At 41.1% G+C, this 27493-nt stretch overlaps 5 protein-coding genes across 7 annotated transcripts; 2 read left to right on the top strand and 3 right to left on the bottom strand.

The window, feature by feature from the left end:
• Positions 1-213: 213 nt before the first annotated feature.
• On the top strand, positions 214-8617 carry laptm4b (lysosomal protein transmembrane 4 beta). Its single transcript, XM_067255298.1, has 7 exons — positions 214-394; positions 1131-1248; positions 2109-2182; positions 2296-2418; positions 2678-2776; positions 5051-5146; positions 6961-8617. The coding sequence occupies exons 1-7, from the start codon at positions 302-304 to the stop codon at positions 7033-7035; spliced, it is 678 nt and encodes a 225-aa protein (XP_067111399.1). The 5' UTR covers positions 214-301; the 3' UTR covers positions 7036-8617.
• Positions 8618-10417: 1800 nt separating this feature from the next.
• On the bottom strand, positions 10418-12561 carry rpl30 (ribosomal protein L30). Its single transcript, XM_067255688.1, has 5 exons — positions 12513-12561; positions 12350-12398; positions 11564-11709; positions 11073-11203; positions 10418-10513 (listed from the first exon to the last, which is right to left on the bottom strand). The coding sequence occupies exons 2-5, from the start codon at positions 12368-12370 to the stop codon at positions 10461-10463; spliced, it is 351 nt and encodes a 116-aa protein (XP_067111789.1). The 5' UTR covers positions 12371-12398; positions 12513-12561; the 3' UTR covers positions 10418-10460.
• Positions 12562-13014: 453 nt separating this feature from the next.
• Positions 13015-17829, top strand: si:dkey-284p5.3 (uncharacterized protein LOC557830 homolog). Of its 2 annotated transcripts, none has more exons than XM_067255799.1 (3): positions 13015-13288; positions 14795-15127; positions 17532-17829. In XM_067255799.1, exons 1-2 carry the CDS (start codon positions 13198-13200, stop codon positions 15124-15126), a joined length of 423 nt encoding a protein of 140 aa, XP_067111900.1. In that variant the 5' UTR covers positions 13015-13197; the 3' UTR covers position 15127; positions 17532-17829. The 2 variants fall into 2 exon arrangements, with proteins under 2 accessions (XP_067111900.1, XP_067111901.1); XM_067255800.1 differs by lacking the exon at positions 17532-17829 and adding an exon at positions 16295-16346 and having other exon boundaries at positions 13071-13288.
• A 411-nt stretch (positions 17830-18240) lies between these two features.
• On the bottom strand, positions 18241-20783 carry LOC136962136 (2-iminobutanoate/2-iminopropanoate deaminase-like). Its single transcript, XM_067255798.1, has 6 exons — positions 20698-20783; positions 19966-20071; positions 19794-19848; positions 19620-19688; positions 18712-18767; positions 18241-18598 (listed from the first exon to the last, which is right to left on the bottom strand). Exons 1-6 carry the CDS (start codon positions 20760-20762, stop codon positions 18512-18514), a joined length of 438 nt encoding a protein of 145 aa, XP_067111899.1. The 5' UTR covers positions 20763-20783; the 3' UTR covers positions 18241-18511.
• An 803-nt stretch (positions 20784-21586) lies between these two features.
• Positions 21587-27376, bottom strand: stk3 (serine/threonine kinase 3 (STE20 homolog, yeast)). Of its 2 annotated transcripts, none has more exons than XM_067256134.1 (11): positions 27225-27376; positions 26685-26765; positions 26375-26503; positions 25972-26086; positions 25620-25784; positions 25357-25524; positions 24969-25106; positions 24739-24864; positions 24143-24344; positions 23583-23764; positions 21587-23449 (listed from the first exon to the last, which is right to left on the bottom strand). In XM_067256134.1, the coding sequence occupies exons 1-11, from the start codon at positions 27245-27247 to the stop codon at positions 23288-23290; spliced, it is 1491 nt and encodes a 496-aa protein (XP_067112235.1). In that variant the 5' UTR covers positions 27248-27376; the 3' UTR covers positions 21587-23287. The 2 variants fall into 2 exon arrangements, with proteins under 2 accessions (XP_067112235.1, XP_067112236.1); XM_067256135.1 differs by having other exon boundaries at positions 21587-23446.
• Positions 27377-27493: the final 117 nt, after the last annotated feature.

Below are 27493 nucleotides of genomic sequence, written 5' to 3'. Positions count from 1 at the left end.
TACCCTACATTTAAACTATCGTCCATGCAATTTATAAGATACAAGTTTATTTTCCGGGTCCCATTAGTGCAAAATGTTTATAATCTGTCAAAATCCTCTAGCGGTCACGTGTCCCGGATAAATTCGATTAACATTTCGCTGTTGGTCAGTGCATAACGGAAACGACGCACATACGAACAGACAGTCTGGTGGTTCTGAAAGCGACTAGGGCAAACCGAATAACAGAAAACAGTTTGCTAATTTTAAGCTTCATAATTGTGTTAGAGGCATTAATGAAATAGTTGTTATCAAATTTGGAAAAATGATTTCCCCGTGGGACCGGTGGTACTCCACAAGCTGCTGCCTTTGCTGCCATGTCCGGACGGGCACCATTATCCTTGGTATTTGGTACATGGTGAGCCATCAATTAATTCAAATATGTTTTTAGTGTAGTTTTTTGGGGGTTGTTTGTATTAGTAACGTAATTATGGCTGGATTTAGTATTTTGCAAGGAGCTGCCACGGTGTCAAACGGATGGACTATGGCACCCTTTTCTCCATTTTGTGAATCTAAATTTTTATTTTTTTATTTAAGGACCATTGATATTGATTTATATGTACCTCGTTCGCTATGGTTTAGGTAGCCTCTATCTCTGAAACATTCACGAACATTATAGAATAATTTAATCTCAAGCAAAATCCTTTTGCAAGTGACGTCAATGTTCAGTTGATTGTTTTAGCATAGCCTACATAAAATTATCGGGGTATTTTTGGACTAGCTTCTGTTTTTAGACACGAGACGACTCGTACATTTTAAAATAGCGATACTTAGTCAGGTAAGTCCTTGATCTTTGCTAAAGCGGCTCATCTATTTTTGACTACTATTGATGTCACATGGTTGTAAGGTCGGTGATGATAAACACATTGACTACGATTAATTAACCCATTAAGTGCAATTGAAATTGCATTTAATGGGGGGGGGGGGGGGTCGCACTGCACTGCAAAGTAGCCTACTTGTAATAACTAACATTCAAATGTCATCATTTCACCCCCAAGACCTTTAGTTTTGTTGACCCTTATTATTGTCATAAGGCATAGCTATGGTTTAACTTCCTAATCCTAATGCTGTTGCAATGTTTTCCTTTTCAACAGTTGATCAATGCAGTGGTCCTACTCATCCTCCTGTCTGCGCTCCATGACCCAGTGCAATACCGCTACCACCTTACTAGCCCTGAGCTGGGCACAGATTTTGATGTCATGGATGATGCAAGTAAGAGTCCTCCTCTGGTGGTTGTCTTATTCTAAACTCTATAGCATGTATGAAATGAGTTCATCCTATGTGGGGGGTGACTTTGGTGACTGTGAATGTCAAAGGTTGTTCGATCCTAGGCTAAGGGTGTTTGAACATAACATTGAACAAATATGAAATATTTCATCTTCGCTCCCTACCTTAGTTTTAGGGACACTAAGGCATTTAGAGAATCCCCTCTGTCAAGTCAGATGTCCCATCCCTTCACATGTTCTAACCATGACTCCAAAAATCTGCCTCACAACCGACAAAACTGCTGTTGCTCTTTGTTCATATATAAGTTAGCTGAGTGTGTATATTCAGCATCTCCCTTTGGCATTCACCATCATCATCATGGTCGCCTCCTTGCCAGAGGCGCTGACAGTGGTGATTAAAATGGACTGTTCTAATTCCACAGGATTATAAAGCGCCATATTGACTCTGTTCTCTATGTAGATGGTGATGATGATGTCGTGTCTTGGTTTTATAAGAGACAGAAGGAATGGAAGTCACGTTGATATTTTGTGGTGCTTTGCACCTGGGAGCGGAGAGTATTAAGGAGAATGAAGTGAATGATGATGTGGATATTGCAGCTATATACCAGAGTGGTTTATGTAACGTATAGTGTATGCTGATCTGTGAAATGGAAATTTGTCATGAAACCGTCCGATCCAGACTGTTTGGTTAATGCTTTGTGGTGAAATGAAAACGGTACCAATTTGTTACAGGGTTTATTTACCGAATGAAAGCATAACTGGATAATAAATACTGTCTTTGGTCATTGATGATAGGCATTGAAATGAAAAATAGTAACAATAGTTTTTCTGATTTGTTTGACACAGACATGTGTATAGCCACAGCCATTTCCCTGGTCATGATCCTTATATGTGGTATGGCAACCTATGGTGCTTACAAGGTAAGGAAATGCACACACACACAAACACCATTAATACAAAATGATACAGAATCAATGTTGCATTCAAATACCCAAAACACACACTTTAAATTGTTTCTATTTTCATTCTTTAGCAACATGCAGCTTGGATCATTCCCTTCTTCTGCTACCAAATATTTGACTTTGCCCTTAACACCTTGGTAGCCATTAGTGTGGTGGTTTACCCCAACACAGTCCAGGACTACCTCCAGCAGCTGGTAATGTTCTACTTTTATTTGAGTTAGCATTTACATTATTGTATTAATTTCTGAAGTTGCGTAAATAAACAATTGTGTCCACTTTGTATTCCATAAAATATTTCAGAGCCATATATAATTCATAGATAACCACATAGCTATTATCATTGGTATAGCTATCTAATTACATGGTCAATAACGTACAATTTCTGGAACGTTTTTTTGATCAATTGTTTATCTCTGTCTTCGCTCTCTCTCTCTGTGTGTGTGTTTCTTACAGCCCGGGACATTCCCGTACAAAGAGGACATCATGTCCACCAATAACATGTGCCTCGTGTTTGCAGTGCTCCTCTTTGTAGGCTGCATCCTATCCTTCAAGGTAAACCTACCTCAATGGAAGCATCCCTCATTCTCTCTTAATCCTCTATCAAGAGAAATCACAGAAGCTGTCTGTGATAGATGTAAGCTTGGAGCTTAACTGTACCTGAGTATTAAACATACAGTCTTGTTTCAACACCCATACATAGCCAATCAAGCCAATTAGGACACAGTATGTATGTTGTAGTTGTGCCAACTATGTTGGATGCATAATGAGGCCAGTGAAGTGTGGCTTAGTTCAGCTGGGATCAGCTCTGTAGTGCACAGAGGGCACTAGTGTGATGACACAATGTCTCAGATCCATGCTGTGCCCCATCTTTAAGCAAAGTAAACCATATGGTGTACATAATTCATCTGGTTCAAACTTCCTCAGCAAGTTTCCTACCTTACTTGTGAATGCGTTTAATAGAGTGACTGCACAGCCACAGAGCACTAAATCAAAACCAAACAGGATGGAAATCTTCCTCTATGCTTGTACAGCTTGATCCTACAACAAACTCATGTGAAGGGTCAATAACACTGTGATGCAGATTTACTCACAAATGACCTCACTCCTTCACAATATATTAAATCTAGTAATGAATAAAAAGTTAGATCAAACTAAAAAGATATGTATATATATTTCACGGTTTTCCATGTTTAAGACAGATTTCTGAATTGTCAGATCCTAATTTTTTTCTCTGTGTAGTCACTAATGATAATGCATGGATGATTCGCCAGGGGTAACTTGCTCCTGGGAGATGGAGGGAAGTTGCAGTCATCTGTGGAATCAAATCAAGTCATTTTCCATAGTTCCAACGCTCACACTCCCAGTTGCCTTTTTTCTTTATTTCTTCAAAATGTAACTGCTGCTTAATTTTGCTTGGCCATCAGTTTAAAAAAATTATAATAATTTTATCAACCTGGAACCAATCTTGTGATATGCTTCTGTCTATGGTATACTAGAACTTGACAAACAAATCCAAAATAATTGTGCTGTTAAGAGCGATGGAAAATACTAATGACTGTATAACAGTAATGGTGGTTTAATTCTTCATACTAAGTCAACTAATAATAACCTGAAGTTCAACAGCATTAATTCAGCTTCTGCCAGCTGACTGCTGATTGCCCACAACTGACTGTTGGCAGGAGAAAGGAAGGGGAGATGGGTGAGGGAAGAGAGAGATTAAAAAGGCAAGATAACCCCAACTCTAAAATTGTTAACACTTCTTTCTAGTGGAAATTTGCACAAATTGTCTGTGTTCTCTGTTCTTAAACAAAATGTCTGACATGCAGTAGCCTAAAAGAGTTGAGAAAACGGTTGTTTTCGGTTATGCTTTTGTGGTTCTGTTGCGCAGACCTGTACAATTGATCTACATTTAGAAGGAAAAAAATGAATATATTGAATTTGAGTTCAACTAGCTATATAGACTTATGTTGTAGTGTTGGATTTAGATACCTACCTCAACTCTTGAGAGTCCCTGTTTGTGAGACAGGATCACCTCAGCAGATGGTGTAAGGATTGGCAGAATGATGGGCCTTTTGGCACAGAAGCAAGTGGAGCTAGCAGGTTACAGACAATGAACTGCCTGTTCCTCTGCCAAATCTAACCATGTTAGCTTAGCATGCTCTGTGAGGTATAGGGCAACGTTTTGCCATCGCTTCAGGCTGTTGCAATTGGTAAATAAGTCATGCTCCGTGCGTTTGTGTAGATTCAGCCAACAGTGCCACAAAGTAGGTGTTGAAAGTTCAAGGTGTCGGCAGGACGTGTCGGGAGGATGAGCAGAGCATTAGAGTAGTGCTGCACTCTTATCAGAGTTCCAGTTATTTCCGAAACACATTCCATGTAAACCACAAAAATTCCATGGCAGAAATGTTCAAGTTGTTTGTAACACGAAATTAGCAGTCATGTCTACTGTATTACCTAGGCTCTGCACAGGATTTTTTTATTACAAAATTCCTAACTGACGGGTGGCTGATAGGAAACTGTGACACAGTCCCCCTCTGAGACACTATGTCTCTAGACTCTAGTCAGGAGGAAGGCAAAATAGTCACCTATCCTAACATGCTGTCAAACCATTAGAGGTAAAAAGACTGGAGCTAATCTATTACCTGTACTCTTCAAATGCTATTAATCATATAGACAAGGTGTTAGTCATACTGTGTGTATCTGAAACTAATTTGCTCTCCGACTAAAATATATTTCTATCTGTGCATGATTCTTGAAATCTGAACTAATGGATCACGTTAAAATGATCCATATACTTAATGTTCATTGGTGTGATTTCTCCTGCAGGCCTACCTGATTGGCTGTGTATGGAATTGCTACAGGTATGTGAGTGGTCGAGGTTCCACCGAGATCCTGGTTTATGTCACAACAAATGACACCACAGTAAGTAACTTCCTTAATGGCATAGTGCACACACACACATCCATCTTGCTCAACATTATCATTATGCTCTATACGTTCTGAGCCTACTTCATTGTCTGAGAATAGCAACTACTGGACTGATTCAGATTTAGTCACCAAAACCTTTTCCCCTGAAACGTAATGCACTAATTTAAGATCAGAAATCTAAAATCTAATACATCATAGTAATAAAATATATCACATATTATACATAAACAAGGTTTGGCCATGTATCCAAATGTTATGTATTCACACATACTTTTGCTTGTTACAGTTGATACCACTTAATAGACACGGTAAGACTTATAGTATGTATGGTCACTATGATAGCAGAGTAGTTTTGTTTGACTGTGGGACACAGTCGTCATAGTCCTAAAACAGTTTGTCCCAGGAGATTGTCCGTGTGTTGACATTGTTGCGTTAGGCTCATGTATCTGCGGTGTGATTGCATCAGCACTTCTCCTGAGTGCGTCCTCCTTACTGTCGAGTCAGTGTTTTCTGGAAGGCATTATCCCAGGGCGCTGGATCCATTCGTCCCCGTGTCACTTTGTCTGTCTACTGTGTCTATTTACCCTGCACACTACAGTGCACATACTGCAGAAATGCCTGACCTTTTTCTCTAAATTGATAAATGCTGAATGTGTTCAGTGCATTTTATTCATTTAGCTAAAGCTTTTATCCAGTGACATACAAAACAAAGCATATAATAAGTACAACATGTAGTTTGAAGTGGACTAAACTAGGTTGTAGATTAGCAGAACAATTGATAAGACAATGCATTGGTTCTTCTCTAGATTGTTGTAATACTAAATATGCAGTGCACAACAATTGATTTTTAATAGTTTCATTAGAAACAACACTCCTCACGCAGTCACAAACCTGGAGCCACATCCAGCCTACAGAGTTCTCTAAATCATCATTTCTTGTCATTCACTGACCTGGCATAATTTTTATTTTAAATAATTCAATATAAAGGACATTTACATGTATTCATTTAGCAGACGCTTTTATCCAAAGCGACTTCCAAGAGAGAGCTTTACAAAAGAGCACAGGTCAATGACCATAAACAACGAGATAGCCCCAAAAACATTGCGGGCAGCCAAAAAATGAAGCATTCATTGTGAAAAGCAAATAAGTGCCAATGGGAAAAAAACACAAGAGCATGTAGTTAAACAAGTTACAATTAAACAACATGAACCTCAAAAGTGCAAGAGTGTACCTGTAGGACTCGTAAAGTACAACGTGAGTTAAGTCATTGTATTATTTGTCATCATACTGGCATGTGGGGTGGGGTGTGCTTATGATGACTCCTGTTGTGAACATTAAGTAAAGCCTTTTAAAAGCTAGGTCTCTCTCTTTTGCTCCCACCATGTTATGTAACTGTCCGTGCCTGTCCACTCATTTCAAGTCCTCTCAGTGATGAGTCCAGGATTTCCTGACTCGCTCAGAAAATTATATTCCCTTGGAGCATATTCTACTTTTCTCTCTCTCTCTCTCTCTCTCTTGCGCAAACCCACACACAATCTATTTCTCTCTCTCTGTCGGCAGTGATTTTTTAACACCATTTAAAGGGTTGGACCTGACCAAAATCATTCAGCGTTAAGAGATGCTAACCTGCAGCTAGCCATGGCTAATGAGGCACAGAAAGAGACAGAAAGGGAGGGGGAGAGAGAGAGCAAAAGGGAGAAAGAGGGTGACATTAACCACTAGAGCTCTACACAGTGGATACATGAGCACAGTGCAGAGCACTCACACTGTGCTGGGACTACACTGTAATGTTTTGTGTTTATTTGCAGGTCCTGCTGCCCTCTTATGAGGAGGTCATTGCCATTCCCCCCAAGGAGCCTCCTCCCCAGTATGTGGAAGCATGAGAGACTCACACTACACTGGATCCTTTAACTCCTCCCCCCTCCACCGTCCATCCCAAATCCAGATTGTCCCCCACTGAAGGTTAAAAGTACAGTTAAGGGAGCTGATTCCAGACCTGCACTTTGAGACAGCTACAGCCCAGTGTCCTCCGTCCCTCCTCCTCCTTGCTGCTGTGACGCTCTCCCTCTCCACTCGTGACGTTGTCCCAACTTTGAGACGTCCTTCTCCCACTGTAGGACGATGCAGTCAATTGACCACCCACCCCCTCTCCATTTGATTAGCACTTTCTGTTATTAGAGTGTGCACTTGACCATTCACTGTTAGCCCTACCCTCTACTATGAACTATATTCCGATACTGTAGTTGGTCTGTAGCCAAACTTCATGTCCCAGAGGTTGCAATGCAGAGGGAAACAGTTAACGGAGCCAGAGCGGGAAAATGGGATCGCTTATGCAAGGCCACTTACAAAAAATAAAGAATTCTCCGGTACTTACTGAATGTAACATCGGGGGTATTTTTATAAGACTTTTTATAACCCGTAAACATTGAATACTAATTGCGAAGAAGAAAATAATGCGGTACTAGTCAGGGTGAAATACTGTAAACACCTATCTCTGTCACTGGACTATGTCTAGGAAACTGAGGGTCTTAAAAGAGTGTCTTGACCAATAACAGTAAATATTTTTCTTCTGTGTTTTCCTTTTGTATCCATGTACCATTATGTCAGTAACCCATCACCCAATCTTTGCAATTTATTGAAGTTGGCCCTTTCTATTGTATTCACTTGTAGGTCTCATGCATTCAAGTACTTATTACATTACTGTAACATACACACATACTTACACAGACACAAAATATGTAAATATGTGCATGTTTGTGTGAGAATGTCTCCAGTTGATCTTGTGTTATGTTGAACAGTTGCAGACCTGCAATGACCATAACCTTTTATTTTTTACATCAAAGTATTTGATCTGATATTTTTAGCTGAGCTAACTTAGCTGGTCTGAGGGCATTACCTGGAAAGACAGCACGATATGCTGCTACACGTGGAAAAGGGTTGGATTTCATGTTGCTTCTAGTTTATTTGTATGCAGATACATGCACATGCAGCAATATTGTTTTATTATTCTTACAGTCAGTCAGCTTTTGACAGTTAAAACTGATGGAATTCCCTAAATAACATAGTAATGCAACCCTAGGATACACAGCTGGTTCCAGTAAGTGCTCCAAAAAGTCACTATTTGTTGCAGTTGCACTTATTGGGAATTGCAGAGTATGCAATTGTACTATCTCCACTGGTTTCATCTGTATCACAAAGCAATGGGCCTGAGTAAATCCTAATTGTCCTTTTAATCAGTCAAAAGCTATGCAAGTCTCCATTCAACAATTCATATGAGACAAATGTGACTAATAATAATTCTAGAGTTTGTTTTATTGAATTGCATTGGGTAAACACTGCTTTTGCAAATCCAACCGTCTATTCAAACTGTAGAGAATTTGCACTTTAAGACCATCTTCTTCTTCCACTCTGGGTTGTTTCAGATGGACTATAATAGACTGTTCTAGTAAATGAATAAGAAACAAATGTCTAATTTGACTTATTGTTTGGCTGTGAGTGAAATATCCTTCATTCAGACCCTTTCCTTTTATGGAAAACTGAATAGGTTGTTCATCGGTGTTGCCTGATCCTATCACACATGTTTGTTGAATATGCTATGGCTCCTATCTTTAATTATAATAAAATACATCATGTGGTATGTGGGGATGTCTGGTCATTTAGAGTTTAAAATATCCTATATTTCTGTTGATCAGGCTGTGAGATAGTTCCCTGGCAAGGGGAAACAGAATCACTTATACATTACTATCTTGCAGATCTATTACACATACACTGAGTGTAAACGTCACAATCAAGTCATTGAGAACTCAATGAAAGGTCATTCTCAATATCAGGTTGTTAGCATCCCACAGGGCACATTTAAAGCAGAAATACTTCAAACTAAATGATGAGCCCTGTTCACATGGTGGATTATTTCAAAGACAAGTAAAGCTGAATTGCACGTGCCTGGCTGTCCTCTTTTGGCCACCCAATCCCCTGCTCTACTCTACATGCCCAGTGGGATCGGCGGATCAGTGGGGATTTATTCAACTGACTACGCTTCTAGTCTGGCATAGCCTACGTCTGCCAGGGCGAGACACATTTACCCACTTTTGACCATGACTGAGGATAAAAGTAGGTCAACTTTGTCGAGAGGACTAGTATGTTAGATGTCACTTACATGCATCAGGCCAACGTTTGGAGGAGTCTGACAGTGATGTTCCAGTGACACACTACATACAGCAGTTGAGATCCAACGCCACAGCAGAGCTCCAGACATTATAGTGAAACGCTGGCCTAGTTATAATCAATATCAAAACTACAACAACCAGTACTTTTAAGCCTACAAAAGGGTACAGGCAAGACAGCGGTGCAGAACACTGGCTTCCTCAATCCATGTAAAACATTTCAGGAGAGAATATTCAGTGTTCATGCTCAAGATGTTTTTTTTTCTTTTCAATTGAAATCTAAACCCCAGCTTAAAAACATGAAAGTAGGGCAAATCAGTCTGGATGTTGAGCTGCCATCCTGCTGCTTTCAGTAGGTCAAGACAGAGGATTCACTCTTATCCCGTCCAACTCGAAAAGCCTTGAGCATTCCCATACTGGGCCACATCAAAATGACAGTAAGGTCACCACTTTCACTACACAATGACACCATACACAACCTTTACATCAACAAATTCCATCAACAAAATCCATGTGGGCATTGAGATGACATCCACCACTGTACGAAGGTGCTTAATCTTATTACTTAGTCTGAACAGTGCTCCGTGTGACAGCATCTACTATGAAGGGGTCTCAAATCATTCAGTAACTTAAGTACATGAGTACAATATGCTGCTGCCATGTCTGGATATTGAGACTCATGTGATTTGAAATGTTTTGTCACTTCCTCCTACCAAAATAGTCAGTGTGGCAGGAGCCAGAACCCATATCCATGACAGCACACAGACATAACCTTGCATGCAGATGATATATCCAAGGACATGTATGCCTCTGGGACAACCGTAGGACTGCAAAGCTCTTGGACAAAAGGTTTATCAATCAGTTGTAAAATTTCCATCATCAAAACATTTCCATCATTTTATTTTACAAAGCATCCCATTTTTAACCTTGTTAAAAAACAGCTACAAATTTTCAAACAATACCTTCCTATCACCAGTGAACAAACAATTTTGACAAAGAATTTAACCCCACTAGTAGAAACTATTTGCACATGGTCCTAAAATCATAAAAGTAGTCATTGGTTTCAGTCAAGTCAAATAGGAATAAAAAGACCAGACTACTGTAACATTTGACCAACTTTATTTATAACATGAGGAATGTCCGCTCTACTTCTCCCCCTGCTGCTGATCTGGCATACTCCTGATGATGTCTGAATCACCTGTGGAGAAGAGATGGTTCATCAACAGTACATCACACACCCTTTTCACAGACTGGCCCATTGTAAAGACAGCCATAAATTTGACTCCCATTACAAAGCTGAATATGTTGTCACCAAACGGACAACTATTATAGATGATTTTAGCTGAGTGCTTTGATTGGTAATATTCTAGCAAATCACTAGTCCAGATATAACTTGTTTTTTTTACAGATGCAAGATTAAAAAACAGGAATGATGGTGACTGGTATAAAATACAGCCACTCAATTTAAAATAAAAATCTGGCAAATGACATACTAAAGGACTAAGTACATGCTCCCATACGGCATCACTGTTGTGCCCTCTCTGAAACTCTCCTATACTGCAGTAACTTACTTTTTACATTGTATCGATTAAGCACCAAGTGCATATAGAAAGTAGAGCAGAAGACACTTCAAGGATACCATTTATATAATCATGCATCAAAACCTTGTGCTTAAGACTAGAAAAGAAACATGCATGAGAATTTGGGGTGCAGCATTTCCTTTTGAGCAAATGAAATAGGAAAACCGTCATACTAACCAGGGTCAATGATGGCCAGTGTGCACACCCTGAAGTATTTGCCGCAAGCTGTGCCAAGCTCAATGTTGTTGCCACTGTAGTGGTGGACACCAGTCTTGGCCAACATGGCGTAGTACTCAATCTCAGATTTCCTAGAAGAGAGCAGGTTTGGTGAAAACAAGCAAGTTGCAGTCAAAGTTCATTTTAATTAATTATATGTATACACTAAACTAGTGGTTCAGGGACCCTGCATGTTTTGCTGCTTAGCTCATAAACTAAAATAAAACCTTTGATAAATGAGTTGTAAACTGAATCTCCGACCTTTTAATGCCTACAAACTATGCATGAATGACCTATCCAGAATAGTATTTTGAGCATTACTAGATTGTAGTTTGGAAACCTGCTTGAAAAGCGCATTGGTTTAGTTAGTACAACTAAGCAGCTGCCAACATGTTTGCCTGCAATACTTTGAATTATAACGTGTATTAAATGGTGGTGTGGTGAAAGGTTACCTGAGAGCAGGGCAGTTGTTGGCCAGGATGACCAGCTTCGCTTTGCCCTGGCGGATCATTTTCTGGGACTGTTTGTATCCCAACACGTACTTCCCACTTTTCATCACCAACTGGAGACGGGAGTTGATGGACTCAAGGGACTTTTTCTGAGAAACAAACATGTAAACATTTACTTGCAAGCCTTTAGTTTGTTGAATATGAAATATGGAACTATTAAAGAAATGGAAAAGTTCATTGGAGTTTAAGCTTACTCATCAGTTCCTTGCAAAGTAGCACTAGCTTTTCTACTCTAGCTATTGCTCTACACTAGCCACTACACTCAATTCAATGACATTCGTGAATCAATATAGCCTATATTAATTATATTTTAGTCAGCTGGCGTCAACATGTGGGCATTGAGATGGTTAATTTATAAAACTGTTAGACAATTACTGTTAAGTACCTGGCTCGCTAGCTGGAAAAGGAACTAACATTACTCTAATATAACTAGCGGCTAGCTAGTTGCATGCCGATTGCTAACAAGCTAGTCTGTCAACTTGATACTAGCGAACCAATGCCGATACCAACACACTGCTAAACAGTTTACAAGAACACGGGGTAAATTAAGCAGTAGAAAGGTAGGCCAGTCGTGGATTTATAATGTTAAGAAAATGTGTCGCTACAGGCCATTTGAACGTTATCTAGGTACTAGGCCCAAACAGCAACATGTCATGATTACACGTGAATTGAGCCTCAGTCTGAGGTCTACCAGCACCAGCATGTGTTCGACGAGGGCGGACAGCTCACCGTTTTCTTTGCGGCCACCATTGTTGCTGTTTAGTCCGATCTGGCCAACCTAAAAACAACAGAGAATATGGGATTATCTATCGTTAGTACTGATGGGCTAGGTATGCGTTAATTATGCCGAATATGTGGATAATTTGATACTAAAACACGGAGCCCATCTTACAGTGAAGTAACTCCAATATGGCCTCGGAGAGAAAGGAAGTCCCATCGTGCATTGCACAAATAAACGGCGAGTTCTCGTGGATCCACTGCGCAGATGAACTAACCTTTAAACAACGCGACCCATCAAGACACCTTCATAGGCTAGTTCTCATGATTTGTAAATCTAAAAACGTGTGTCAGAACAGCAATTTAACGCATAAACGTACACAATTACCGCGAGATCAAGAAGTTCGAGGGGGTTATAGTGTTCTCGTTTAGGCTTCAAGTTAAAGTGTAGTTTTACTTTTCCGACTTTTAGGCCTATTGTCTTTCCTGCCCAAAGTCACGTATCCATAATAAAGTACATAGTATGCTAACAACAAACCCTACATAATAATTTGTTTGCAATTGTAATTAGCAAATAAAAACGGTAGGTCTGTATTTCGTGAGGTGCATTAATCACCTACCTTGTATGGAAACACTACAGCGCGCGATCCCACGGCGAGGTGAACTAGAGTCATGCGCAATTACGAACGAAAGAATTGATATTGCACTAATAAGCATAGGACAGTGACGATCAGTCGGCGCTACCTGTAGCCTACTTTTGAGTTTACATTTTCAGAGACCGCATATGCACGTCATCGGGGCATTGGATACTTCTGTTAAGTTCTAACATAAGTTTCACACCTCTATGTTACTCAGACAGAATGGGATGTTCCTCGAGTACCAAAACTACAGCGCAGGATACAACTCGACCGAGCATTAAACCAGACAAAAGCAATGGCGCAAGCAATACAGGTAGGTTTACTGTAAATTACTAATATGTAATAAATGTATTTGAAAAATTGTGCCACTCAAAATAAAACATGACAGTAAATAGTAATTTCATGGTTTCAGATTTTAACACTTGCTGAGATACTCCTGAGATATTAATTTAAATGATCGGGCGAACGGCACTTCGTTTAATTATGTCTGTTTGTCGTGCACCATCCTTTAGGGTCAAATCAATTCATTTGGAAGTTGATGCATGCCATCTCGCTAACACAAAACAGCTGACATCAATTAACAGTCTGCGAATTAAGACAGTAGTTTCACATTGGAAGTTAGGGAAGTCATGTTGAATACCATGCTCTCATGGGATATACCGGTGGCATCAGGGCGATACCTCTTTGGTTTCCACTGAGAAATTGAGAACCTTGTGTGGTTGCTTAACTTCCATGGTCTAGTTCAAAATGTTTGACCTAGAACTGTGGTCCTAACATGTGTCTCTTACGGTGTTCCCTCTGAGCTCTGTGTGAATTTCCCACATTTGTGAGGACAGAACTTAGTTGGGACAGAGGACAGATTCTAGGAGAATTCTGGGATTGTATTGTATACTTGACTTAACATGCGATGGAAAGTTGAAAATAATGTGCCAGAACATACAGGAATCTCAAAATCTGTAAAATAGTTAAGTAACACATTAAGATAGTTCAATCGTGTACCTATAGGCATTACACCATATAAAGGCATGAGCAGAAGCCTGGTATACCATGTATTTGGTACAAGCATAATTAGTGCACCCACACTACTCTTATCATTTTGGGCTTAAATAACTGGTAATCACGATAAGTATACATTTCACTTTCTCCCACCACCATTTATTTTTCATCATATTGAATGGAGATGCCACTGTGAGGTGTGCCCTGAGCTGAGTATAAAACAATGTTTCCGAATGCAAATGTATTGGGTCAGTGCTCCAAAGTCTCATATCTCTGTGCACTTATACTGTTCAGTAACAAGGATAAGTTAATATGTGTTATAAAGAATTCAGTGCTTCATATGATCATTTACTCGGTTCCGCTTAGATTACTTTATTACTAAGACTGACAAATCATGTCAAACCAACACTGTCAAAGGTGGCTACTACTTGAGTCTGGGGACGACACCCAAGGTGTTTCTACGGTGAAGTGTAATACTAGCTCAAAAGCAGGTCTCAGGTAACTAGTTACAGTGTCTGAGCCCTTGTTACTGTTGTTGTTCAGTTTGTTGAAGCTTGACTTCAGTCCCCCAAAATATCATTCCTGTTACCTGAGATTGAAAGTACAGCAGTTATTGTTGAAGCTGCCAATTTGTGAGGCATCGTTCACTAGTTTCATGTTTACCTAACTATGTCTTACATACAATTGAGCTCCATCAGAATTCTCCTTTTGTCAGCAGTATAACTTTGACCAAGTCCAGATGTTTATGGACTATGCTAACGCAGTAGGATATTTCATTTACGTAACACCCATCTTGATCATGTATTCTATTTATACATTGCAGGTACAGCCAATGAGAATAAAACCGTTGCTGAAGACAGTGAGACCCTTCCGGACCAAACCAAACCAGAGGGCTCTCCACAGGCTGTAGATGAACCTGCAGCAGCAGCACCACCTGCAGAGGGGAACACCACACCAGCTCTGGCACCAGTGGAGGGGGCACCAGACACAGCAACCCTTTCGCCAACGCCTGCTCCTGTAGCGGGGGTCTCAGGTACGACAGAGCCGTCCGCTGAAGCCCCTGCAGCCCCCGTACAGCCAGACAGCACCCCAGAGGCACCTGCAGCCCCCGTACAGCCAGACAGCACCCCAGAGCCATCTGCAGCCCAGAACTAAGGTAGGTTACAAGGCAAACAGGAGAGGGCTCAACCAAGTTTAAATGTTGTGTCAAGAAAGGCTTGGAAATGAATAAAAATCACTGACGGGAAACAGAATTGATCTCAATGCGGAGTCTAGACCAAAAGTTCTTCATTAATAATATGTGGACTATGCTATTTTCTTTGCAGATGGATAATACTCCTGATATGTATCACTTCCTGGTTTACCAGAGGTCTCAAATAATTACCAATGACCTGATTGTGTGTAAACCTTGACATGCATAGAAAAAAAGTTTCTGTTTGTCTTATATGAATGATTTTGCAAGTTCATTCAGTATGGCAGTTCCCTGGCCATTAGCACACAAGAGGAAACATGGAGGCAAGCGCACCCAACCCAACACACAGTTAATAATAAAATGTCCCTGTAGGAAAGAATACAGTTCATGTGGCTACTGGTAACCTGAGATGCGCTTCATTTACTGTGTGGTGACCCAGTGAACACAGTATCGCCCAGGTGAATTTTACCTTCTGTCTCTCTCTAGACCTCCATGTCTCATTACCCTGCCTGTTACCAGGGGTGTATCTAACAAACAGACATGTTCTATTTTCTAATGAACACTCCGGGGCAGACATCAACTCGCAACTCCACAACAGACTTGACGCATGGATAGGTCACCTGGGCAATAGAGGGCAATAGGTTGTTGGTGGTGGCCTCCAGGGGATTGTTTCTCCATGCTTCTATGTCTTATGGGTCAGCTGTGACCAATGGAACACATATAAGAGAGTGTATGTTCTTTTCTAGTCTTAGTAAATAGGAGGTGTAGTGGCCTGCAAGTATGTATAATTGCTTATTATTCTCAACATACACTTTAGGGCCAATAGTATGTGGATACGACTTTAACAAGCAGACACCTGCTTGTTGAACCTCATTCCAAAATCATGGGCTTTCATCTGGAGTTGGTTCCCACTTTGTTTTTGTAACTGCCTTAATCTGGGAAGGTTTTACAATAGATGTTGGAATATTGATGCAAAATGGGCTTCCTCTCAGCCACAAAACAGTTCTATATGGGCCTTTCTTTGAGCATGGGAACACTATAAAGTTAAAACAGGAAAGGGCCTTCCCCAAGTTTGAACCACAGAATTGTCTGTAATGACATGTTATGCTTTAACATTCATATTTCCAACAGCTGTACAAAGGACTCTAGCCCACACACCATGAAAACCATCCCCCAATATACTGTGAGTGGTTGCTAACTTTTCTAGTCAATTAGTGAAGTTAATAAGTTAGTAACTAAGTTCTAACATCATCTGCAAGCCAGAATTGATCACTCAACATAATTGACACTTCTTCAGTAGACTCGACTACTGTAACGGTGTGTTCACAGGTCTCTGTAAAAAGTCAGTCAGAAAGGTGCAGCTGATTCAGAACGCTGCAGCTCGAGTCCTCACTAAGACTAAGAAAGTGGATCACATCACTCCAGTTCTGAGGTCTTTGCATTGGCTTCCTGTCCAACAAAGAATTGACTTTACAATCCTGCTGCTGATTTATAAAGCACTGAATGGTTTAGGGCCTAAACACATTTGTGATCTGCTGCTACCTTATGAACCATCCCGACCCCTCAGGTCATCTGGGACTGGTCTACTTTGTGTTCCAAGAGTCAGAACTATACATGGAGAAGCAGCGTTCAGTTTTTCTGCTCCACATATCTGGAACAAGGTCCCTGAAAGCTGCAGGTCTGCTGAGACCCTCAGCTCCTTTAAATCCAGATTGAAGACTTTACTGTTTGCTGTTGCCTTTAATTGAACCAGATTCAAGGATATCAATGCATCTCACTCCTGCATTTTATTTCTTAAACTGCACTACAACTTTTATACTTGCTTTTTGGCAGTTTTTAATGTCTTATGGAATGTTCTTAATTGTTTTTAAATCTTGTTTTCTTTTGCATTATGTTTTGATGCTTTTAATGGTTTTATGTGAAGCGCTTTGAATTGCCTTTTTGTTGAAATGTGCTATACAAATAAACTTGCCTTGCCTTGCACACAAATTGGGCACAGATTCTCACAGATGCACTCCTAAATGTTGTGGACAGCATTCCCAGAAGTGTGGCAGGTATTATAGCCAACTTCGTGCCATTATTTTGGTCACATACATCTGATGGTTAGGTGTTCACATATTTGGGTTTGGAGGCTTTTTTCTTGTATCTAAGCCGAAAAACTATGACTGTCAACTTCAGAATTCATCTTGCTGGTGCCACGAGCCATCGCATCACCTGAGGAAAACAAATGGGCCAGTTCCAGTAGCTGCCATTATATTATTTCGCCGTTATTATATTAAAAGTAAAATCAAATACATTTTCACTTCAGTGTTGTCATTGCTTCCCCTCCTTTGTGTATCCTAATGATTTTTCTACTTTAACGTTTCAGCCCCCAGTGAGTGAAACTCAATACCAACTTATGGATGAAGAATTCAACACTGTGTGTGTGTGTTGAACTTTGAGAGGTTGAGAAATAGAGAGACAGAGATGACACACCCGACATGGACTGTACCTGTTGCCAAGATGCAGACCTTCTGGCCACTCAGACCAGGTACTGTCAGTCCACCACGTGCCTCTATGTAAAGAGGGGTGGGTAGGATTCCAAGAGGAATCAGGCTTCTAAAGTGACATTTCTGAGTTTTCTTCACTTCCTTGTCTGTTTTTGAATTGTTCTAATTGTCCTATACTGCAATTTTTCTGCATTTAGTGGTAAATATTATTTCTTTACTTTAGAGTCATTTAAAAGCTTGGCATTGATATACAATATCACGTTCTGGTATGTAGATTATACTGCCTCATAAGGGTGTGTATAATTGTAATACTTCTATCATACATCCATCAGTACATCTCTTTGTGAAAATCACAAAGCCAAAACAATATTGGATCTAATAATATATATATGTAGCTGACTTTGAACAATCATGTCTTTCAGATTAAGAGTAAGGTGGAAATGTTTCAAGAACTTTGTACAGTTCAGTTAAATATCTTAACTAATTTTATCAATGACGTGTTTCTGATTCCTCGTTCTGCATCAGTAGAGAGTGCATGTCACCGACATTCTTCTGTAATGTACCTTGTGTGTTAAAAAAAGAATAAGAAAGGGGAAATAGCAAATCTTTATGTTATTATCTTGCAAACATTACATTGCCACATTAACTAATAAATATCAATCCTATAAACCTTAATATTCAAATAGGTTCATTGGTTCGACTGTTTCCATGTAAAGAGGGTAAATTTTACCCAAATGTATTTGACGCAGGAAGAGATGTGCATGGTCATTGAATGTCTGCTTCTCAAAAGACCCTAGCGGTTTCCTTCATATGTAAACTGAGACTTTCACTAAACTTTCCATGAATAAGGCCTATTTGTTTACAATTTATGTGTCCCCTGACCGGCTAGTCCGGAGTCTGAGAGGGGTCCCAATACAGCGACAGCTTCTATCTCCACCAGACCCCCCTAAATGAAGAGAGAGAGAAAAAAAGACTGTTATATGATTTTCATGTTATGTTATTACAAACCACATTTTGAGAAATGTACTGTTTAAACTGTAATTTGTTTCTAGCACTTACTCTGGGAAGAGCAGCAACCTGATAGGCTGCTCGCGCTGGGAAATCTTTGCTGAAAACTGAAAGATACAAAATACATACTATGTTTACCGAACAATGGCAAAATCCACTTGACATTTGTAAAAAAAAGAAATAATAATAATAAAAAATGGAGACACGTTTTCAACAAACAGGATAATTCAGCTGAATGTCAAACCTTAGTGGAACACTGACATTAATAGGAGATCACATTAATATATTTATTGCTGCTTCAACCAGTTGGCTGTTCATCAAGGCTTCTGTTACTTTCAAACCTACACTGTTTTTTTGCGGGTTGCTAGGCCACCTCGACCTTCCAAGCCAACTACCCAGGAATTCTGATACAGATGTTTTAAAGTCATTTTATTCAAATGTATTTCCCCTGAAATTATTTCTTTATTGTTAGGTAAACAGGGCTTTAGAGTGACTCACTTGTGTCATGTCAGTGTAAGTACTAGTTAAGTAGATATATGGAAAGTTTCCCAGACTATACCTCTGTGTGTCTATGTGTTTGTGTATGTGTGTGTGGATAGGGCAAGGCCAGGTTTTGAGTTTCAGCATACCTAGTGGTGTCCACTTACATTAGGGGTTACATTACTTCAAGTGCTCTGGAATTCAGGAGATACCTAGTCTCTAAGGGAAATTTACCAATAGAACACAATATACTTGACAGAGATTTGACGGACCAATTCATTTTAACAAATCTAAGATCCAGGAATGTTCCTCATATTGAAGCAGAAAAAAAGCCATGTACAGAGAATTGTGCCTGATTGAATAACAAATTAGTCTTGGCAGGGGGTGTATTGACAGTGTTGGGCTCCCTCTAGTGGAGAACGTTAGAACAGCAAAACATGGAAGATGTGCATATGGTATTAAAGTATCCATAGACTTACACTGCTTGTACATTTCATTGACATTGTTGAAGTCATTCATGTCTGCCAACAACACAGTTGTCTTGACCACTGAAAAAGAGAAAAAACGTTTAACATTTTGTGCATTTCCTACTCTATGAGCTAATGTACAATAAAACACAACTTAGTGATATTTTGAACATATCCATATCTCACCATTGTCATAGGTACACCCTGCAGTTTTGAGGATCTCTCCCATGTTGACGAGTGCCTGTTAAAGAGAGGGATAATAATAAAGGTCACACATTTACCACGTCTCTAAACAGTGATTGTTTGTAGTGCTGTGAGTGTGTGGGTAAACTAGTCAAGCCAGCACGTTGCTGCTTACCTGTTTGGCTTGGGCCTGCACACCTCCCTCCACCAGCTGACCAGAGGCAGTGTCCAATCCCAGCTGTCCAGAGATGTACATGGTCCTATCCACCACTACTGCCTGGCTGAAGAGTGGACATAATATTCCACATTCTCATTTATTAAAAACAGTTTTGTTTGGGGAGTTAGGGTTTATGAAATCTAAAGAAAGGATATTTAAATGATCTCCAAAGACCTTTTTTTTTCTCTTAGTGTTTACGTTGGGACACATGTAATTCCATATATTGGCCTCTGTAATTCCCTTGTGGGTATGTCACATGGAGGAGAAAAAAACTTAGTCTGTCTTAAAACATGGTGAGCTTGTAGTGAGGTTTTGTTGATGAAACTTTATGAACCAAATTGTGTGTGTGTGTGTTTGTGTGCACTTTGAACCATAACTACCACCACCTCTGTGCATGATCCCACCTCTTACAGCCTATTGGTTAAGATGGTGCTACCCCTAAAGAGCGCTATTACTCTATTGCCTAAGTGTGCGTACCAAGAATTGCTACAAAAACAAAATAAATGAAATCTTTAAACAAATACTTTTTATGTTTTTGGTTCATACATGGGTGGGTCAATTTAATGGTATAATGTCTGCACAGGTTTAATGCAGTTAGCAGACATTACAAGTTGTTTAGTCTGCACACGTCCTCTAAGATTTCAAATGTAAACCAACAGAATATTTGAGAAAATTGTAAGATATGCCTACCTGTAGACTCCCTGTCGTATCGGGGCTTTTGGAGTATACGGAATATGTCGATGTAGAGAAGCCATCTCTTCTGTGAAATAAGTGAACTCGGAAAAGAACAGCGCTCCAAGGACAACCTTTGACACTAAAAACTCTCTCTGTAAACATTAACGAATGGATACAGTTGCGTTGAGTCGATGGAGTGAAAGGTTTGCCCCTCATCAACTATTAGCTGTATCCTCCCATCTCCCACCCTTCATCACCACGCCAGTCCGCCCCATCCTGTGGCACACTGCAGCATTGTCCCTGTAGGTTTCTTCCATGAATGATGGCTGGGGTTAGAAGACTGGCACCAAGCAATGCAAAGCCTGTTGCTTTTAATATTTGTGGTGGAAATCATTTACAAAAGAAAATGTAGAAAAGAATCTCCATTCTTGAATCTCTACATTGAAAGAGACAAGACATTTACATTTAGTCATTTAGCAGACACTCTTATCCAGAGCGACTTACAGTAAGTACAGGGACATTCCCCTGAGGCAAGTAGGGTGAAGTGCCTTGCCCAAGGACACACCATCATTTGGCAAGGCCTGGGAATCGAACCAGCAACCATCTGATTACTAGCCCGATTCCCTAACCGCTCAGCCACCTGACTCCTGTGTGACAAGACCCTTATTAAGGAGGGGTGATTTAAGCAAATGTTATTGAAACGAAATATCCCTGGAGCAGAGGAGAGGCTTCAGAACAAGGGTTATCCAGGAAAGGGTTGGGAGACAAGTAACACACAGTCCCCCACAGTTGGGGTTTGTTTTCTGGGGGCATTTTACAGTGAATATGTGCAGGAGACACCTCAGTCCATCCAGAACATTCCAAAAGCCAAAGGCTTACATAAATGACTGCTAAAGCACACATCTTTAGAAAGTATATATGTTGTAGTTACTTTATTTCCTACACATTCCAAACATAACATTTTGAAACAATAAGTTAGAAAGCAATAGGTTACATTCAACTCAGTCCTTATATGTTGCCTGAATTGTGTAAATATATGAGGATAAATGCAAAAAACTATTACAGCAGAATATAACCTTCGTTTATGTTAATTTAGTCCTTTTTTTTGCAGACGCTCTTATCCAGAGTTAATAGTTACTTGTTAGACTTTAAATGGAACTATGCCACTACGCAATAGGCTTAACAAGTTTGACTGATAGGATGTGTATTTAAAAATAGATTTCTGACCATTCTGTAGTGTCATTACCAACAAACAAAAACATTACAAAGCAACATAACATTTTAAATACACATAGCCAAACTGCAACTCAAATCCTTTTTGAAGTAGGATCTGTCTAGAAGCTCACCAAGGTTTACTCCAAGAAGTGAAGTGAGTTGTCCTACACCACCATGCCTTATTTAACCAGTCTCTAACCTTTACATTCAGAAAATTCTATACATTTTAAAACCAACACATAATGGTATTAAATGATTGTCAAATGTCAGTATCAATGTATTACTGCATTTGCTTATGAACTGAGTTAATTCATTGATATTTGGTTCTAGATTTTTAGGTCATGTGGCGTATTACACGAAACATTAATGATTAATTTACAGCAATTTGAACACCATTAAGAGCCTTTAGCACAATCTCTAGCTTCAACTGACAATATCGTCTGTCATGAAATGTTTAGTATGGCCTCCAACACTGACACAACTGAAGACAGCCAGTTCCATCTTCTATATTTGCTGAAAAACTAAGTAAACTACTTGGGTTGACATGCCAGATTATGTTTTATGACAAACTTAAGTATACAGATTTTTTGAAACAGCCAACTGAAGATGATAGAAAAGTATACAAAGAAAATAATATTGTTAACCGAGATTTAACTTCATGGTCCATCAAAATGAGACATGCATTATCCCTTCCCTCAATTCCCATAATTAGGTTGTAGATAGGGATCATTCAATAGTACTCAACAGCATGATTTCTCATTAAGGGTAAATTACATACGTCCATTACTTTAATACTCCTCCCTTTAAGGCATTCTCTTCACGATAGTCTTTGGTTGTGGACAAACCTCCACAGCTTTTACCAAACATTGTCAAAGCTTGGTTATGTCGTCTTTACTCGTCTACAGTACCCCTGCTGCTTCTAGTTTGGTGGAATGTCAGTTACAAAACTAATATTGTCCCTTTGCTTTGTTTTCATGGAGACTTTTAAAGAGCCATGCCTTTGACCAAGAAGGGGACTTGTCCAAACCAGTACATTCCTGGGTCAAGACTAAGAAGACATGACTTAAAGACAAAAAACCCACAGCCCTGGAATCAAGTGAAACAGACTTCATGGTGACCAGTTGACCAGAAACTAAATGTAGGGACATGAGAGTCCAGGCCTACAGCTATTAGTAATCGGACATGATTAAGAAAGTGGAGGAATGCTATTGGACTATAATCATGGCAACCAAGTTAATGGAAGTCAAAACAGGGGGCTCGTCAAAGGCATCAATATGTTCTAGTTTCGGGCACAACCACAAACTCTATGGCAAACATCCTCTTTTTCCCTTGCCAGCTCTCACAAGTCAGCACCATGGTCAGGAACGCGCTAGAAGAAAACCGGCGAGTCTCAGAAGTTCTGCTGCCGTCGTTTCTTGGCGTCCATGGCGTCCAGGATGGGCTGTCTCTTGGCAGTGTAGCGCTGCCTCAGCTCCTCGATCTCCCGCTCCATCATGGGGTCCAGCGCGCTCAGGCGCAGCTGCAGCTCCTCAAAGTCCAGGTTCTTCAACTGCTTACACACATACATGCGGAGGGAGTGCATATTAGGGTCGTAGGCATGCGTGCGCTGAGAGAGAGAGAGGGAGGGAGAGCGAGTGAGAGCAAGAGAGAGAGAGTGAGAGCGAGAGAGAGATTTGGTAACTCACAAAGTCAAAGTCTCCATCCTGTGGGACCTTCCAGTTGTCTGGGAAAACGTTTTTGGCTATGTGGTAGGGCTCCTGGGGCTGATTGTGGTTGTAGTTCTCCCTCTCCTGGGCCTTGTTTGAGTCCTGCTTGTCAAAGTAGTCCATGAAGGACGGGCGTAGCGGCTGCTGGGGTGTGGTGTGTCCTGGAAAGAGGGGGTGGGGAAACATTCGAAACAACATTAACCAAATAGCCTTGTGATGGGTATCAAGTGATGCTATAGGAACTGAGTGAAAACACAACATGGAAGGATTTGTCTGAATGTGTATCAAAAAAATTGTCTAGACGTCTGTTGGGAATAAATCTGAGACAAAACCTGATTTCATGTTATAAAGCGTCTATTAAATATGTGTCAATGTACGTTTACCTTTATTCACTTTGCAGGCGCTTTTATCCAAAGAGACCGTCTGTATTTATACCCGGCATTGTACAACATATTTAGTTCAAGGTAAAAGTGGCCACGTAACGTAGCTGAGGGTTAAGGGGAGGCGAGATCTTAACACAGCGCCGCGTTCCCACTCACTCCTCATGGAGCCTTCGTCTTCATCCTCCTCCTCGTCGTCGCTGTTGATGACCATGGTGCCCAGGTCCGCCTCCAGCATGGTGCTGCCGTGCTCGATCATGGTCTGGGCCCCGTCGCTCATGGTGCTGGTGGCGCGCATGGTGCCCGCCCCCTCGGAGCCCGACTTCACCATGGTGTGGGAGTCCACCTCCGTTTCCTCCTCCTGCAAACATGGACGCCCGGGCTTGTCAAGGTGAAGGAGACCGTCCAGTAGACGTCACGTTCACAAAACCCACTCGAGGAGAGAGCTGAGGGTCTCCCATGTACCGGCCACAGACACGACAGGCACGCCTATCATCTTTTTGACGTCATGTTGATGGAAGTGAGGGAACTTAAACATGGCATCACGATCACTCTTTCAGATGATCAACAAACCAGCAGTGTTAACCGCACAAACTATTCGTATGTAAATAACAGGCTCCACCCATATAGAGTGGAAAAGCCAGAACACCGATTAACATGGCGTCGTTCCGGTCTAAGGATATAGACTGTTGTTTCCGTGTACAGATACAAGGTGAGGCGGGTGAGGTGTCAGAGAAGAGGCCCACGCCACGTACGGAGTTCTCCTCCTCCTCCTCCAGCTCTCTCTGCTGCTCCTGCTGTTTCTTGGCCTTCACCTCCATGGCCTCCAAGATCAGGTCCCTCAGGATGGTCACCGGCTTGGCGTTGGTGATGAACGGGTGCTGGGCGGGCGGGACGGCAACAGAGGTATGGTAAGTAAACGTGTGTGTGTGTGTGAGTGATGGAGGGTTTATGTGTGAGTTGAGGGAGTTTGTGCGTCCCGTACTTGTAAGAGCTGGGTGGCAGTGGCTCTCTGCTCAGGGTTCTTCACCAGACACTTCTTGACAAAATCGGTGAATTCGTCGGTCCACAGCTCAGGCTTCCGGAAGGTGGGAGGGGGGTTTGTGGGGATCATGAAGATAGCCTAAGACGAAGAAGGGGGGGAAAAAACACAATTAGTTACATACATAAAAACAGACATCAGAACTGAACTCAACTTAAAACTGAATTTATAGCTATGAGGATGTAGTCTAATGCCAAGTACCTTAAACCCAAACGTCTAATATTTGTTCACAAAAGCATTAGTAGCGGCCTACCCATCTGGCTCACCCTAGGCTCTACTAAGGTGATTCACCATGTCCAACCCCCCCTCCCCTCCTCCAACCCAACCTCACCCTCATGGGGTGGATGTCTGCGTAGGGCGGCTTTCCCTCCGCCATCTCTATGGAGGTGATCCCCAGGGACCAGATGTCTGCCACGCAGTTGTAGCCGATCTCCTGGATCACCTCGGGGGCCATCCAGAAGGGCGTGCCGATCACCGTGTTCCTCTTGGCCATGGTGTCCTTTTACACCGAGGGAATACCAAACACACACAATCACCATCACGGACCACAGACCTGCTGGTCTTCAAGCACGCTTAAGGAAGATACGCGTGTACCGTTAGCTGCCCGGCTACTCCAAAGTCGGCCAGCTTGGCGTGCCCCTCCGTGTTGAGGAGGATGTTGCCAGCCTTAATGTCTCTGTGGATCTTCCTCATGAAGTGGAGGTACTCCAAACCCTTGAGGGTGGACTTGAGGATGGTCGCTATCTCATCCTCAGTCAGCTGTGCGACGCAGGATGAACGAGGGGAAAGGAGGGAATACTACTGTTAAAGACACCGGTCTATACCTCCAACAGGAATCAGTCATTGGCGTTGTTACACTTCTAAATACGCACAATCTTCCTGTGTGAGGTCATATTTCATGTACTTGTTTGCAGTCGCACCCGTTTCCCCTCATGTAGAAGCCTACCGTTTTATTGCGCAGCCTGATGATGTCAGAGACGGAGCCAGCTCCACAGTATTCCATGACAATCCACAGGTCAGTGTTCTTAAAGTAACTGCCATAGTACTTCACCACATAGGGACTGGACCACCACAGCATGAAAAAGATATCAAACAAATCGAAATATATATATATTATTTGTCAGTGTGCCTACAGTGTCTAGTTCATATTGGTATTGGTCTTGGATTGATATGGGTTGGTAGAGTTGTCGTTCCATACTAGTGTAAGTAATGCCACAAACTTAATGTTGACTACAGTGCCACTCCCATTAAGTACGACCCCCCACCACCCCCATCTGTAAAGTCTCCCTCTTTTACTACAACACCTTCATGCTCCCCCTCTTACCCCTGTCGTCTTCACCCATCCATACCTGTCACACTGTTGCATGATGGAGATCTCCTTGATGATTTCCTGCAGGTCAGACTCCACAGGCACTTGCTTGATGGCCACCACTTGCCCTGACTCCTTATGGATGGCTTTAAACACACTGCCATAGGAGCTAGAAACAGACAATGACGCTAAATAAAAATCTTTGTATATATATATATATATATATATATACTTTCTCACCTGATGGTCACTATCTATTAGCCTCTGGGACTTCAAAATGACTATTTATTGTGTATAAACTCTTGTAAACCCATAATACAAATTACACAGTAAGGGAAGAAAATCATCACCCTTCTCCAAGTTTTTCCAGAACATCAAAAACTTCTTCTGGCTGTTTTGTTAAACTGTCTTCACTCAGTTTTTTCAGCTTACTGTGAAAGAGCAGATACAAAAGTTAGTGCCTGTGAGTATATTCCTATTATATTTATTCATTTTCACTAACTTCTTCATTAAGCTATCTAGTCAAAAACTTCCGGACAGACTGACCACAGAGCCTCTCCAATACGATCTGGCTACAGGAGTGGCAACTAGTATCTACTGTACCACATTATTGTGTTGTGATCAGCCAAACATTACAGTTATGGCTAGCTAATCAGTTTAGTGTCTGTAATTGCAAGAGTGCTATAGTTTGGTAACTTGCATTTATTTAGAGGTGTCGCGTTTGCTCGTAGAACTATAATCTCCTTTATAGCCAGCTAGCTTGTTATTAGTTTGAATTAATAAAGTGTTGCTTCACAGAGAAGTTGACAATTAGTGCCGCGATCTTAGTCAAGCTTAGCTAGCTAGCAGCTGTACTATGTGACTCGTTAAATCGAATAACAACCACGCACCTTTTGGGGGCTGTGGGCTCCATGTTTTGGAATGTCGGGAGATCTGTTTGGGGTTCACAAACGTTGGTAAATGACTAATTCCACCAAACCGTTAGACAATAATTACAGTATTAACATTGTCGGCCCTGTCTTGTCGTTGTTTTCAAAAACTCAACACTCAGCTGGAATTTCTTTTAATCGGGCGTGCGCGATGGGAATTTGTATGCAGCCAATTTTGGAATACCAGCAGCGCCCTCTAATGATCTGGAGTACCACGTTAAACAACTTTT

Source organism: Osmerus mordax, chromosome 18 (genome assembly GCF_038355195.1).
Source record: "Osmerus mordax isolate fOsmMor3 chromosome 18, fOsmMor3.pri, whole genome shotgun sequence".
Classification (NCBI taxonomy): Eukaryota; Metazoa; Chordata; class Actinopteri; order Osmeriformes; family Osmeridae; genus Osmerus; species Osmerus mordax.
The sequence above is the reverse complement of the archived record's forward strand: the minus strand, read 5'-3'. Positions and strand labels throughout refer to the sequence as shown.